At 40.8% G+C, this 16,065-nt stretch overlaps 1 protein-coding gene across 1 annotated transcript in view; it reads left to right on the top strand.

Moving 5' to 3' along the window:
* ANAPC5 (anaphase promoting complex subunit 5) overlaps nucleotides 1–9,905 on the top strand; it is a 38,454-nt gene extending 28,549 nt beyond the window's left edge. The window contains exons 12-17 of the mRNA XM_030860279.2: nucleotides 2,169–2,243; nucleotides 4,658–4,779; nucleotides 5,237–5,344; nucleotides 5,428–5,575; nucleotides 9,020–9,182; nucleotides 9,580–9,905. Coding sequence (XP_030716139.1) covers nucleotides 2,169–2,243; nucleotides 4,658–4,779; nucleotides 5,237–5,344; nucleotides 5,428–5,575; nucleotides 9,020–9,182; nucleotides 9,580–9,791 — 828 coding nt within the window. The 3' untranslated portion in view covers nucleotides 9,792–9,905. The remainder of the gene's footprint in view (nucleotides 1–2,168; nucleotides 2,244–4,657; nucleotides 4,780–5,236; nucleotides 5,345–5,427; nucleotides 5,576–9,019; nucleotides 9,183–9,579) is intronic.
* The last annotated feature ends 6,160 nt before the right edge of the window (nucleotides 9,906–16,065 follow it).

Below are 16,065 nucleotides of genomic sequence, written 5' to 3'. Positions count from 1 at the left end.
GTCAGTGGCCACTTTATTTCAATTCAGTCTCTTTCCCCACCTCTTCTCAACCTGCCTTAGAAAGACTTTTCTAGTGTCAGAACATTGACCATGTAGATAAACCCACTGAGCTGATGACTGTCGCATTTTCAATTATACAGGTTAGACTTACACCTATGAAATTAAGCTTGGCCAACTGCGGAGAAGGCAGTTTTATCATGAATTTCTATTTGCTCTTTTATTTCCTTTGTGTTGTGCTTCCAGTTGTGTCCTGAAACTGATCTCTAGATAAACTGGATGCTGCACTTTGCTGTGGTGGTGACTGGGGCTTGGGTGAACCTAGAAGGAAGTTATGGGGTCTGAACTGCTGTTTGTGAGCTTCCTCCTGCAGCCCAGAGGAAGTGCTAAGAGATCCGGCCCCCTTTACTCTTTCTGCGTAACTCTGGTTCATCGTGTCACATTCCTCTCCCAGCCTCAGGAAATGGCAGGTCACAATAGGAATGTTTTGGGGGAGTGCTGCCGTGTGCACTGTTCTCTCTACTTGGCCTGAAGGTTTGACAGCCATCTAGATCCACACGCCCAACTCCGTATGGTAGTCATGAAAATAATTGGCAAGACTGGCCCGTTAAAATCACAAGAATAAAAAGATTAATGATCTTTTATTATAATTCAGTATACTTTTGACTTAATTCACTTCAAATGGAAGTTCACCTGTGGTCTAACTGAGCTTCTATATAGACTGAAGATATACTACCTGACCAAAGGATAGGGACAAATTGAAAAGCTTTTGGGGGCTTAATAAGATAGACATTCTAGCAATATAAGAGTATAAAAAAGACATGAACATGTATTCACAGAAAAAACATAAATGATTATAAAACATGAAAAAATTTCAATCTAGTCATTAAAGAAATTCAAATTAACACAGTGAAATAACCAGTTTCATCAAACAAATAGGCAAAGAAGCTAAATATCAGGGGAGGAGAAAGGTGTAGAATGCTGGTATAAGAGTACTTGGTATGGGCTTCCCTGGTGGCGCAGTGGTTGAGTGTCCGCCTGCTGATGCAGGGGACACGGGTTCGTGCCCCGGACCGGGAAGATCCCACATGCTGTGGAGCGGCTGGGCCCGTGAGCCATGGCCGCTGAGCCTGCGCGTCCAGAGCCTGTGCTCCGCAACGGGAGAGGCCACAACAGTGAGAGGCCCGCGTACTGCAAAAAAAAAAAAAAAAAAAGAGTACTTGGTACATTTCTGTATGGTAATTTAGTAATATACCTATCAAAAAGCTTAAAAGTGCCTACCATTTAGCCCAGCAATTTTACTTCTAAGGTATTATCCTAAGGAAATAATTGGACAAGTATGCAAAGATGTATCCACCAAGATAATCATTCTAGCATTTTTAAAATGGAAAAAATTGGAAACAATCAAAATATCACAAACTAGGAGTTTTTGGGGTTTTTTTTGCCGTACGCGGGCCTCTCACTGTTGTGGCCTCTCCCATTGCGGAGCACAGGCTCCGGACGCTCAGGTTCAGCGGCTGTGGCTCACGGGCCCAGCCGCTCTGCGGCATGTGGGATCTTCCCGGACCGGGGCACGAACCCGTGTCCCCTGCATCGGCAGGTGGACTCTCAACCACTGCGCCACCAGGGAAGCCCGGAGATTATTTTGATTGGACTATAATTTATTTACCTAATAAAATACTGTGATGTATAGATTTATTTGTTGACACTGAAAAGATTCATTCATTCAAAAAATATTTATTGAGTACCTACCATGTGGTAAATAGGCAATTTACAAAAATGGTATGTATACTTATTTTTGGAATACTTATATGTTTTATATTCATGTGAATATGAGAAGTTCAGAAGGATATGTGCTGAGAAATTACTGTGATTATCTTTGGTGGTATTAAAAGTAATTTGCCTTTTTCTCGTTGTTCACATGTATTTCGTAAGTTTTTTTCCTAGAGTGAACATGTATTACAGGTGTAATTAAAAAACAATTTTTTTAATGTACAAGTGAAATACATTAGAGCCTAAGAAAAATGGCCCCTTGATACTTGACAGTCTCTGCCTAGGGTCATCAGGCTGCTGCGCCAAGAACAGGTGAGTCATACTCATGTCCTGTGAGTGGGATCGCAGGTGTGGTGTCAGCACAGGTGTGCTAAACAAATCGTGGCTTTCTATTTTAGGGCTGTTTCGCTGCAGCTTCAGAAGTGTTAAAGCACTTGAAGGAGCGATTCCCACCTAACAGTCAGCATGCCCAGGTAACCTGCCTTTTGTGTGTCATCGATTTATTTTTGAAAATACCATTTTTACTGCATTATTGTCAAAATAGGGTATTTTAGAGTCTCCCCTCAGCCTCTCGTGTCTTGGTTCCTTTCTGTGACGTCCGTGCTTTGAGGTCAACATAGGAGACTCTGTAAACTGCGTTCCAGAAGGCTGAGGAATAACCTCTGAGAAAAGATTAAAGTAGGGTACTTTTTTCATTCCTGTCTTCGTGGTTTTAAATTAGTATTCCCTATACCTCTAACTGTATGGGAGTAAGCAAAGAAATCATCAGTGTCCTTTGATAGATCAAGAATTAGGTCTCCGTTTTGTTACTCTGTTTTCTCCTACTTGGCAGCTTTAACCTTTTCCTCCCAGAATTGAATAACCTTTTGGCAAGATGTATGCAGAGGGAATGAACTTTATAAAGCAGTCCTAGGCACTCTGTTCCTTTTTGCACCAATTTCCATCTCTGATGGGGCCAAGAAAACTATTACGAGGGGCCTCTTTCTCTTCCTCCCCTTACCAAGTTTCGTATTAACTAAATTAGGGAATTTGAAATCATGAGAGACCATGGCCTGGGAATCTCCTACTGTTGGTCCCTGAGCTGGGGGTAGGGGGGCTTCCGTTCACATGGGTTGCTGGCCCCACCTCATTAGATATGGTGTGAATGCCCGTCTGCTTATGAGCTGTGCTGGGATCTCACTGCTGCTGGCTGTGATCTGAATTCAGAGTACCCAGATGGAAAGGTGGTAAGCGAACAAAATAGAAGCTAGCACCCAAGGATGCTGTGGGGAAAAAGAATTAAGCGTGGTTCTGTGGTAGTGCTAATGTGATGGAGCAGTTTCGGTTACTGTTCTAGGCATGTTTTAAGAAGGTGCACAGTAAAAAAAAAAAAAGACACAATTTAACTCACATTCTAGAAGAAACATGTATGGCTGATAAAGAGATGAAAAGATGCTCAGCCTGACTATTGATCAAGGGACACACAAATGAAGAAATAAGGAGGTATTTCATACCCATCAGGCTGGCCAAAAGTAACATATCTGACACCACCAGTTGTTGGTGAAGGTGTGGAGCAATGAGTCATGTCATACACCGCCGGCGGGGAGTGTAAACTGGTGTGACCCATCTGGAGAACAAATGGGCACTGTGTTAAGGAGAAGGTGCATATGTCCTACAGCCCAGCTTTCCCACGGCTTGCTGTATACCCAGGGTAACTGTTGCACAGCACAGGGGGTGATGTAGGGGAGTGTTTGCTGCAGCACTGTTCAGAAGAGTGAGAAAGTGGAAGTACCTAAATACCCATCAACACAAGAATAGATAAGTTGTTGCATATTCATACAGTTGAAAACTGTTCATCAGTGAAAAGGAATGAACTAGAACTACTTGTATTAACATGTTTAAGCCTCCCCAAAATAATGTTGAGCTTAAAAGCAAGTTGTCAAAGGATGCATACAGTATGATGCTATTTATTTATACAAAATTTAAAAACATGTAAGATCATACTATATATTGTTTTTTTTCATACTATATATTGTTTAAGGATAAGTAAATATTTTGTAAAAGTATAAAAACATGATTGGGGGGACTTCCCCAGTGGCCCAGTGGTTAAGACTCCTCGCTTCCAGTGCAAGGGGTCTGGGTTCAATCCCTGGTCGGGGAACTAAGATCCCACATGCCGTGCGGTAAATAAATGAATGAATGAATAATCAATCGTCATAGATCACTCATTAAAAAAAATTCTTAAAAAAAATGGGAATGATAAACAACAGATCAAATGCCTCCTTTGAAAACAGAAAGAGGAGAATGGAATTTGCAAAGTACCTCAATAATGTGCAATAGTATCCAAAGCAAGTAAAGCAAAATGTTGTGATTTGACAAAGTTGATGGTTGCTATACATGTTTTGTTATTTTATTCTTAGTGCTTTTTCACAGACTTGAAATATTTAAAAAAAAATTTTTTAATCTAAAAAAAAGTGTGTGAATTGTAAGGATATTTGTTAAGCAAGCGAAAATACTTTTATATTTCTGTTGAATAATGAGGTGAACATCTGCCATTCTGTTCTTTTTTTTTTTTTTTTTTTTTTGGCTGCGTGCGAGCTTTCTCTAGTTGTGGGGAGTGGGGACTACTCTTCGTTGTGGTGCGCGGGCTTCTCCTTGCGGTGGGTGGCTTCTCTTGTTGTGGAGCACAGGCTCTAGGTGCGCGGGCTTTAGTAGTTGTGGCTCGTGGGCTCTAGAGCACAGGCTCAGTAGTTGTGGTGCATGGGCTTAGTTGCTCTGTGGCATGTGGGATCTTCCCGGACCAGGGCTCGACCCCGTGTCCCCTGCATTGGCAGGCGGATTCTTAACCACTGTGCCACCAGGGAAGCCCCTGCCATTCTGTTCTTAACTGTGTTTTTTTTCTTACTAGTTATGGATGCTGTGTGATCAAAAAATACAGTTTGACAGAGCAATGAATGATGGCAAATATCATTTGGCTGATTCAATTGTTACAGGAATCACAGCTCTTAATAGCATAGAGGGTGTATACAGGTAAGAAATTTTGAAAACTCCAACCCCAGAATGAAGTAGTTCTCAAATGGCTTTATTCTTATTTGTTTTGTGTGTGACTTAATTGATTAACTTAGGAAAAAAACTTTTTTTTCTATTTATTACCTATTTATTACAGACCATTAGAAAATACAAATAAACAAAATGGAGAAAGTTAAGTAGTACCCAGAGATAATCACTAACATGCTATCTATAATTCCAGACTTTTTTCTTGTGTGCTTGTATGTGTGTGTGCACACATGTGCTCACACACACACACACACACACAATTTTTTTTTCTCTTTTAAGAAAAATTATATCAGACACAGTTATTCCCCTTGGGAGGTTACAATTACAGTCTAATTGAGGAAATAGAGATTCTAAACCTGAAAGTGACTCTGCTTACAACCCTTGCAAAACATCAACATAACCATTTGTGTTTATTTTGTTTCTGTGTCAGAAAAGCAACTGTACTACAAGCTCAGAACCAAATGTCAGAGGCGCACAAGCTTTTACAAAAATTGTTGATTCATTGTCAGAAAATCAGGAATACAGAAATGGTGATCAGGTAAGGGAGGGCTTTTGTGCATCTCACCTAGGTGGTACTTTGTGCTGGTTATTGTCATCCCATGCCTTCCTCTTTGTGGGCAGTGTCCTGCTGTCTGTGGCAGAGCTGTACTGGCGATCTTCCTCCCCTACCATCGCGCTGCCTGTGCTCCTGCAGGCTCTGGCTCTCTCCAAGGAGTACCGGTTGCAGCATTTGGCCTCTGAAACAGTGCTGAACTTGGCTTTTGCCCAGGTAAGCTGATCTCTGTTTTTATAGCACATATTTGTGCTCAAGAACTGGTGAGTCTGTTACTACTCTTTGGTTTTGAAAAGCGTAGTAATGAGCTTTTGCTTCTTAATATTGAAATCTGGGAAGGTAGTGTCACTGTGCAAGCCTTCCATGGAAGTCTGGAGTTGTGAACTTGGTGACAAGCTGACACCTCCCAGTGGTGCTGGCTTTACCGAGCTGTGTATTTACTAAGGAGGATGCGCCTCTTCATTGAGGACATTTGCATCATATTAATGACTTAGCTGGCCCAGAGCTGTGCTTGATTTAACAAGAGAATGAGTAAGGAAATGAGGAAGTCATGTGTTCATTGAAAGGTTTTGGAAGTTAAATTGTATTTTATGTTTGTTTTCTGTCTCCCCCTGTAGAATGTAAAGACCATGAGAGAAGGGACTGTTTTTTCCCTGCTATATCCTGTGGTACCTAATAGGATCGACACATAGTAGCTTTTTAATAAATATTTATTGAATGAATGAATTTTGAACTTACTGGAGGAATTTACTAACTAAAGCAGAGGTTCCCCAAACCATGCATCAGCATTATTGGGGAGATTTAAAAAATATCTGCATATCTGGCCTTGCCTCAAACCTACAGAGGCAGAATCTCTAGGGGAGGAGCCTAGGAGTTTATTTTCCTTACCAGCTTCCCCAGTGATTTTTTTTTCTTAATTAAGATAAAATTCACATAACATAAAATTTACCATTTAAAAGTATACAGTTCAGGGCTTCCCTGGTGGCGCAGTGGTTGAGAGTCCGCCTGCCGATGCAGGGGACACGGGTTTGTGCCCCGTCCGGGAAGATCCCACATGCCGCGGAGCGACTGGGCCCATGAGCCATGGCCGCTGAGCCTGCGCTCTGCAGCGGGAGAGGCCACAACAGTGAGAGGCCTGTGTACTGCAAAACACACACACACACACACACACACACACACACACACACACACACACACACACACACACAAAGTATACAGTTCAGTGGTTTTAGAATATCTACATTATTTTGCAAACATCACCACTGTCTAATTCCAGAATATTTTCACCACACCAAATAGAAAGCCCAGACCCATTTTTTCTAAAGCAGTCACTCCCCACTTCCTCCTCCCTCCAGCCCCTGGCAACCGCTAATCTATTTTCTGTCTCTGTGGGTTTGCCTGTTCTGGATATTTCATATAAATGGGATCATACAGTGTGCGGCCTTTGTGTCTGGCTTTTTCGCTTAGCATCATGTTTTCAGGATTCATTCATGTTGTGGCATGTGTCAGTCAGTTCTAGATTCCTTCTAATGGAATACTGTTCCATCAGATGGATACACTACATTTTGTTTATCCATTCATAAGTTGATGGACATTTGGGTTGTTTCCACCTTTTGACTATTATAAATAGCTCTTAACATTGATGTACAAGTTTTTTTCTGGATATATGTTTTCATTTCTCTTGGGTATACTTAACAGTGGGATTGCTGGGTCATATAGTTCTTTGTTTAACTTTTTGTGGAACCACCAAACTGTTTTCCACTGCGGCTATACCATCTCATATTCTCACCAGCAATGTATGAAGGTTCCACTTTCTCTCTATCTTTGCCAGCACTTGTTATTTTCCATTTTATTAGTGTGAAGTTATATCTCATTGTGGTTTTGATTTGCATTTCCCTAATAAGTAATAATATGGAGCATCTTTTCATGTGAGTACTGGCCATTTGTGTATGTTCCTGGAGAAATGTCCAAGTCCTTTACCCGTTTTTAAATTGGGTTGTCTAATTTTAGTTTTCAGTTGTAAGAGTTTTTATATATTCTGGTTGCTAGACGCTTATCAGATATATGATTTGCAAATATTTTGTCCCATTCTCTGGGTTGTCTTTTCACTTTCTTTTTTTTTTTTTGTGGTACACGGGCCCCTCACTGCTGTGGCCTCTCCCGTTGCGGAGCACAGCCTCCGGACACGCAGGCTCAGCGGCCATGGCTCACTGGCCCAGCTGCTACGCGGCATGTGGGATCTTCCCAGACCGGGGCACGAACCCGTGTCCCCTGCATCGGCAGGTGGACTCTCAACCACTGCACCACCAGGGAAGCCCCAGAGATTCTTTTATTTTTTAATGTTTGCTTTTTACAGCTATAAATTTTCTTCTGAGCACCGTATCCTATAGGTTTTCACTGCATCCCATAAGTTTTGGTATGTTGTGTTTTTGTTCATCTCAAGGTATTTTCTAATTTCCCTTGTGATTTCTTCTTTGACACTTTGACTATTTACGAGTGTGTTGTTTAATTTCCACATATTTGTGAATTTTTCAGATTCCCTTTTATTACTGTTTTCTAATTTAACTTTATGTGGTCAGAGAAGATATTTTGTATGATTTAAACCTTTTAAAATATGAGTGTTATTTTGTGGCATAACATATGGTCTATCCTGGGAGATGTTCCATGTACATTTGAGAAGAATATGTGTTCTGCTGTTGTTGGGCTAGTTGGTTTATAGTCTTGCTCAAGTCTTCTATTTCCTTGCTGATCTTCTGTTAAGTTTCTATCCACTATTGAAAGTAGAGTATTGAACTCTGAAACTATTATTGTTGAACTATTTCTCCCTTCAGTTCTGTCAGTTTTTGCTTCATATATTTTGGGGTTCTGTTGTTTGGTGTTAATATGTTTACAACTGTTGTATCTTCTTGATGAATTGGCCCTTTATCAGTATATAATGTCCTTCTTTGTCTCTTATTACAGTTTTGACTTAAAGTCTATTTTGTCTGATATTAGTATAATCAGTTCAGCTCTCTTTTGGTTACGGTTTGCATGGAATATCTTTTTTTACTATCCTTTTACTTTCAGCCTATTTATGTCTTTTAATCTAAAGTGTGTCTCTTATAGATAACATATAGTTGTATCATGTTTGCAAAAATCTGTTCTGCCAATCTCTTCCTTTTAATTGAAAAGTTTAAGCCATTTACATTTAATTTAATTATGGATTTGAAAGGATTTACTTCTATTTTGCTATATTTTTCTATATGTCTTACATCTTTTCTTGTTCCTCCATTACTGTTTATTTTCTGTTAAATGGATGTTTCTAGTGTACCCTTGTTTATTTTACTATATATTTTTGAATTTTTTAAAAGTAGTTCCTTTTCTCCTAGTGATTCTTATACAGCTAGTTCAACCTTTTTGAATCATCAATGTAAAAGATTTTTGTAAAGACAGAAACCTTTCTATAATGTAAATAATTACTCCCTCCCTTATCTATTGTAGCCTGAAACCGATTGCCACACATTATGTTTTCTAAGAGTGTGGTGCACATTAAAGATAGTACATGTCAGGGAGAAAGTAAGCCAGACATTGCCATTCAGAAGAGAAGAGCCAGAAATGAAGCCCTTCCTGTAGTCGGCAGTGGGTGTGGGTGTGTATAGCACCATGATGTTTCTTTTTCAGCTCATCCTTGGAATCCCAGAACAGGCCTTAAGTCTTCTCCATATGGCCATTGAGCCCATCTTGGCTGACGGGGCTGTCCTGGACAAAGGCCGTGCCATGTTCTTGGTGGCCAAGTGCCAGGTGGCTTCAGCAGCTTCCTATGAGCCACTGAAGAAAGCAGCAGGTAGGAAACCATACAAAGATTGTTAGGTAATACTATTACAGAAAACTTGTAAAGAAGAAGAAAAGACATTAAACTTGGGACAGTATTTAAGTTTTGAGTGTTCACAAATATATGTTATAATTTCATGCAGCATTTAAAGTGCTTTCACTTGCATACTTGCATGAAGGTTGAGGGCAAGTGAATTGTTATTTTAACCCTACAGAACTAGGTGTGAGGCTGGAAATCAGTACTAAAGACTTAGTGGTGTTTTTTTGTTTGTTTGTTTGTTTCTTCTGAAAGAGTAGAATGTAAAAGTTTCTGGTATATGTTAAATCAATAAAAATAGATATTAAGCTTCGAAAACTATATGTGAAGCATTGAGTTAAATATGTGTGGTATTTTCCCCATTTTCCATCAGTTCTTGAGGCCGCCATTGAGAACCTCAATGAAGCCAAGAACTATTTTGCAAAGGTCGACTGCAAAGAGCAGATCAGAGACGTCGTGTACTTCCAGGCCAGACTCTACCACACCCTGGGGAAGACCCAGGAGAGGAACCGGTGTGCGATGCTCTTCCGGCAGCTGCATCAGGACCTGCCCTTTCATGGGGTGCCCTTGATAAATCTTCTCTAGTGAGAACATCCCCACTGGACCACTGTGCAGAGTAGATGATTTTGGACTTGTTCATACTCCCTCCCTCCATATAAATGATGTATTTGATATCTGTCTTATCAATAAACTGCATTCTGATTAGTTTGTCTTATTTTGTTGCTAAAATATACGTATTTGTTTTTTGTTTTCCCTTTTCTTTCTTTTGATAGCAAAGGATACCAACATTCTGTTAATAAGTGGCTGGTTTATTAATAACTTAGTGCAAGTGTTAAAGATTATGTTCTCTCTGGGCAAAGTTGCCAATATCTTATTAGCAATTGTGCACACTCTCCACCAGTGTGTAAATTCATTTTGCACCTATGCTCAGACAAGAGCTCTTTCGGGTATTGGTAGATCTCTTGAGGGGGTTGGTGCAGGTTTTTCGGAGGCTTGGATTTTCCTTTGGAAGCTCCCCGGTTTTGTTCTGCTGGACTGGTGCTTGGGTTGGGTCTGTGTGTACTTGCAAGCACATGTCAGTCCCTGACTGGAGATTAAGATGGGAAAGATCTTTTTATGGTTTTTGGACCAATGACAAGAAGCATGTTTCAGTTACTTTCTGGGTGTTGGCTTTCTCATATCTTCTGCATGGGTATATTTTTTCTATACTTAATAAATCAGGGATGATGATAAGGAATTCATCATGAATGAGGTGATTATAAGTTGAGAAAGGGTCTGAAGCTCAGAGGTATGTGGATGCTATCACTCAAATATACACTAATTTACATATCTCAACCCTGCAGAAGCCAGTTATTGCTGTTTGTGTATTTATCTTACCCTTCAGTGTTCACAGAAAAATCCCCGTGTTTCAAATCCAAAACAGCAACCAGGAACCAACCAAATTTTGCAGCTTCTATCAGTGGCTCTTTCTCTGTTAAATTTAAACCTTCGGATGGGAAATAATTTATCCCCAGAGCTCTTCGAAACAGTGTAAAACAACTCCCACTCATTAGGGTGCGTTTGCTGGCCAAAGACAGCTGCTCTGAAAATAAGAGACTCAGTGTGGAGATAAAGACACTAATTAGTATGTTGATGTTTAAAAATCTTTCCTTACATTTATTTGAAAGGTTATATATGTAGATGGTAAAAATTAAATATTGTTAAAGGCTGTATAGTAAGATGTAATTCTTCCTCCCAGGAAGTAACCATTATTAATCAGTTTCTTTCGATTCTTCCCATATATTCTCTAATCTGATGTCATTTTTGGTCAATGTACTTAAGCTCCTTCCAGTCTAAGAAGTGATCTTACTCTGCCTCAGTGTAAGAAAGTTCAAGAGATGGGGTGACATAAAAACTAAACATCATTACACCTGACCAGGACCAGCTACATAATTTGTGGGGCCCAGTGAAAAGTAAAATTACAAGGCCTATATATATATATATATATATATATATATATATATATATATATATATATATATAATTTTTTAAATTTATTTATTTTTGGCTGTGTCAGCTCTTTGTTGCTGCATGCAGGCTTCCTCTAGCCGCGGGCGAGTGGAGTAGCGGGGGCTACTCTTCGTTGTGGTGTGCGGGCTTCTCGTTGCTGTGGCTTTTGTGGCAGAGCACAGGCTCTAGGCGTGCGGGCTTCAGTAGTTGTGGCACGTTGGCTCAGTAGTTGTGGCTCACGGACTGTAGAGCGCAGGCTCAGTAGTTGTGGTACACGGGCTTAGTTGCTCCCCAGCATGTGGGATCTTCCCGGACCAGGGCTCGACCCCGTGTCCCCTGCATTGGCAGGCGGATTCTTAACCACTGCGCCACCAGGGAAGTCCCGAGGCCTATATTAAGTGGAGCGTTAAACCAGGTACGGGGCCCTTCTAAACACACAGCCCTGTTTGACTGCACAGTTGGCATGCCCGTGAAGTCTCCTGCCTGACCCTGCTCTCAGCCTGCTGCACATTCACCCTGCCAGGCCTGCATCCAAAGCTAATAAAAAGAGTCTGAGACTCCCTGCCATCTGTGACTTAGATTTGTTGGCTGGAGCCTGGCTTCTTCAGGAAGGAACAGTGCGTTAAATGGAAAGTTGGAAACATCAGAGTGACCCAAAAACTCATAACTGTCTGGATTACAGCTAATTATCTTTTTTCCTGGTGGAGCATTTGGTGGGAGAAGGAAGAATCAGAACAGTGTAATTATGGGTGGTTTAATGTAGGGGTATAAGAATCAATGATTTGGTTAAATGGAGAAGGGGTTTGGTGAGGAGGGAACTAAAAGTAAATAACCAATGGGCATTTGGGTCTATACCAGAGGCCTGAGGATAGATCCTCAAAGGGGAAGAGAGGAGTGGGGTCATGACCCACGCCAGTGGCTTGCCGTGATGGAAACCCTCCCCAGCAGGTTGGGTGTTGAGTGTTTCCAGTCCTGGGGCAGGTGGGAACAAACAGCTTAACACTTACAGAGTGTTAAATTATTTTCATTAAATATTAACACATTTAATCTTCATAACAGTCCTAAGAGGTAGGCAATAGTAATAATCCCCTTTAACAGACAGAAACTGAGGCATAAGGAGGTTAAGTCACTCACAACCCAAGCTCACACTGTTAGTAGGTTGCAGGGCTGGGAATCCAACCTTGCTGGTGCATTACCCTAGAGCTGTCTGCTCCCAGAGTTTTCAAAAGTACTTTACTGTTTGGGGGAACATTCTTTTCGTTTGTTGAAAATACAATGGATAAAATCAGTTGTCATTTATCTAGTGCCCAGGATAGGCCAGACACTGTGCCAGGTACTTTCACACATATCAATACCATTTCTAATGCTTGTAAGCCAAATACCATTTTACAGTTGAGGAAATTTAGGCCCAGAGACGTGGCCTGACCCAGCCCCCTCAGCAGGGAGGACCAGTCAGGATTCAGTGCAGGTGTGACAGCTTCCTCAACCTACATTCTTTCTCTCATCACCAGGCTGCCTTTGTGTTCACCTATGTATCTTGAACACTTCTACTTGTTTAGAGTGTTTTAAACTTTGTCATTTTGGGGTGGTCACACTGATTTTTTTCTTCCTCATAATACAGCGAAGGCAAATGAAGAACTTCATCTGTGCTCCTGCTGACGTCTTTTATGCTGCTGTTTATGTTTGGGACTAACAAACATATTAATCTCACTGCCTGTTGAGGAGAAACAAGAAACTTCTCAGGGTCTTCTTTCTTTCTTTCTCCCTTCCTTCCTTCCTTCCTTCCTCCCTCCCTCCCTCCCTCCCTCCCTCCTTTCTTCCTTTATTTCTTTCCTTCTTTCTCTTTCTTTCTTTCTTTCTTTCCTTCCTTCCTTCTTTCTTTCCTTCTTTCCTTCCTTCCTTCCTTCTTTCTTTCTTTCTTTCTCTCTCTCTCTTTCTTTCTTTCTTTCTTTTCTTTCTTTTTCTTTCTTTCTTTCTCTCTTTCTCTCTTTCTCTTTTTTTATCCCAGCAATTTTCTACTGTCCTGTTGAGTGGGAACGAATTCAACGAATAAATCACATTGGTGTGATTAATCCTGCTGTCTCTATCCGGGTGTTCAAGATTTGGGAGGTGGAACATTCCAGTGGACAACGTGAGTAGAACACAGAACAGTTCAGAAAGGAAAAGACAAAGTCTTGGCAGGAGTTTATGATGCTGTGCTAGTGGGCGAGATAATTTGAAAGCCTTGCTTTTCATCCTCCCCCGCCCCCCCCGTGCTATCCAAGTTTTCTTAAAAATAAGATTCAGATGCTTTGTTTACTTATTTTCTTGGCAATCTGTGTTGTCAAGAGAACAAGAGCTGTTTGCCTAGAATAGGTTTTTCTGGTGTTCTTGGAGGAGAAAAACTCAAAAAGCAAAGCCAATTTTTATTTTCATATCTCTAAGAAGAAAACGGTTCCCTTGAATGGGACGACTCCTATCTTAAGAGGGGCTGAATGTCAGTGAAAGGCAATTGTGGTTTCTCTGCTTTGTTCCAATTCACTTTAATAAGAAAGGCACATAATTGATGGGGTTTTTAGCTCTGTGCAAAGTATATTAATAGTTAGCACCTTTGAGTGCTTAAGTGCCAGCACTGAAGTATTATCTTTTTTTTGAGGTAAAATTGTTATGTAACATTGTATGTTTCGGGTGTACAGCATTATGATTTGACGTCTGTGTGCATCCCACGGTAATCATCACCAAAAGTCTAGTCACCGTTCATCACCATACACTTGGTCCCCTTTACTCATTTCCTCCACCGCCAGTCCCCTTCCCCTCTGGTAACCACCAGTGTGTTCTCTGTGTCTAAGAGTTTTGTTTTGTTCTTCTGTTTTTTAGATATATATGAGTGAAATCATATTGTTTCTGTCTTTCACCCTCTGATTTATTTCACTTAACATAATACCTTCATAATACCTTCCAACCACATTGTTGTAAATGCAAGATTTCATTCTTTTTATGGCCAACTAGTATTCCATTGTGTATAAATATATCTTCTTTATCCATTTATCCATCAATGGACCCTACACACAGTATCGTATTTAACCTCAAGCCGAGCCTGTGAGCTCGGTTTTTATCCCCATTTGACAGCTGATGAACCCAAAGACACTCATCCAAGGCTTACAGACCTGGTAACTAGCGAAGCTGGGATTTCAGTTAGGTCTGACTCCAAAGTCACTGCTTTCTACCGCAGTGTTGAAGGTAAACAAATGTTTCAGTGTGGTATCTATCTGTATTCCAGGAATGAATAACTCTATTGGCAAGTCAATGCAGGAGTGAAAAGTAAAGACTAAAGAAGACAAGGTGGCTGAGCATCAAATAAGTGGAAGAGTCCTTGCTGTAGGAGCTCAGAGAGGGGAGAGGTCAAGGAGGGCCTAGTCACAGCATTTCAGGAAATTCTTCCAGACAGCAGTGGGTCTTGGGCTTGAGTTTGGATTTGAATGGACACTTTCTTAACCTTTCTCACATAACTGGCTTCTTTACATAGCTGTATGTATCAATATATCTAAGTGTCTGCCTGTGTTAGCTACAGTGTTGTAATAAAACAGGCAATTTAGTAACAATGTAAACATACAGAATTGCGCATTTTAATAAGCAACAGGAAAAGATCAGTATCTGTTTTGGTTTCTTTAAAGCAGGGGTTGCCAGACTTTTGCCCAGGGGCTGAGTCTGGCATGCCACCTATTTTTATATGGCCCACTAGCTAACAATGGTTTATACATTTTTAAATGGTTGAAGAAAAATCAAAATAATAATATTTTGTGACATGTGAGAATTACATGAAATTCAACTTTCAGTGTCTGTAAATACGTATTGGAACACAGCCATGCCCATTCACTTATTTTTGTCTGTGGCTGCTAGAATGGCAGTTGAGTAGTTGCAACAGAGATAGTATGGCTTGCAAAGCCTAAAATTTTTACTATCTGGCCCTTTACAGAAAAAGTTAGCCGACCCCTGTCACAGAGTCAGACCTGTTCAAAATGCTCCCCATCAGCCACAATAAATATATTTTTTGGAGAAAATAGAAAAATATAGAAAAATACAGAAGTCTGCATCTGCTAGTCAGAATTGACTGTTGTTAATTAACCTTGTGCCATTTGCTTCAAATCCATTTACCAGTGAAAGGCATAAAACTTTACAACATTCCTTATGCTCCCCATCTCTATTCTTCCTTGTCTTTGTGGCAGACTGTCATTTGCACTCATCCCCTTTGACTTTTAAAGCCCTTGTATGGAAGCTTTGGTCTGTGAACAGTATAGACTGTATTCTGCAACTTACTCTTTTACTCAGCATTTTGTTTTTGGCTCTCCCCATGTCTGTACAAACAGATATGATGCATTCACTTAAACTATTGCATCATATCCCATCAAATGGCTATAACACGTTTCATTGATCCATTCCCCTGATGAACATTTAAGACAGTTGTTCCCAGGTTTTTACTATTACCAACACATGCTTCCATGTTGAAAAACATCAGAAGGGGCGGTCATCTTAGCGGAACACTCTGAATTGCTTGTGAGCGCCCCTGCAGCATGAAAGGGACTTTGAACCTTTAATTAATTTGGCCCTTGACTCAGGACTGAGCTTTGCAACCACCCAAGGACTGCGGCGTCAGGCAGCCCTTGTGAGGTCTTCTTTCGCCCCTCCTCCGAGTGCTGTTACCCAGCTGGGACACTAAACACACTCTAAGGGCTCCAGCAAAGTAGGGCGGCAAAGGGGTAGAATGTTTGGGAAGAATATGATGTATGTCACAAAAAAGCATCTAAGTAGTCTTCAGGAAAGCCAGAACTTCATTGGGTTTCCTGTAGTTTGGTACATCCGGGTGGAGGGGGCGCTGGGAAAGGAACACAGT

Source organism: Globicephala melas, chromosome 13 (genome assembly GCF_963455315.2).
Source record: "Globicephala melas chromosome 13, mGloMel1.2, whole genome shotgun sequence".
NCBI classification, from domain to species: domain Eukaryota; kingdom Metazoa; phylum Chordata; class Mammalia; order Artiodactyla; family Delphinidae; genus Globicephala; species Globicephala melas.
Note: the sequence above shows the minus strand (reverse complement) of the source record. Positions and strands in the feature narration are given on the sequence as shown.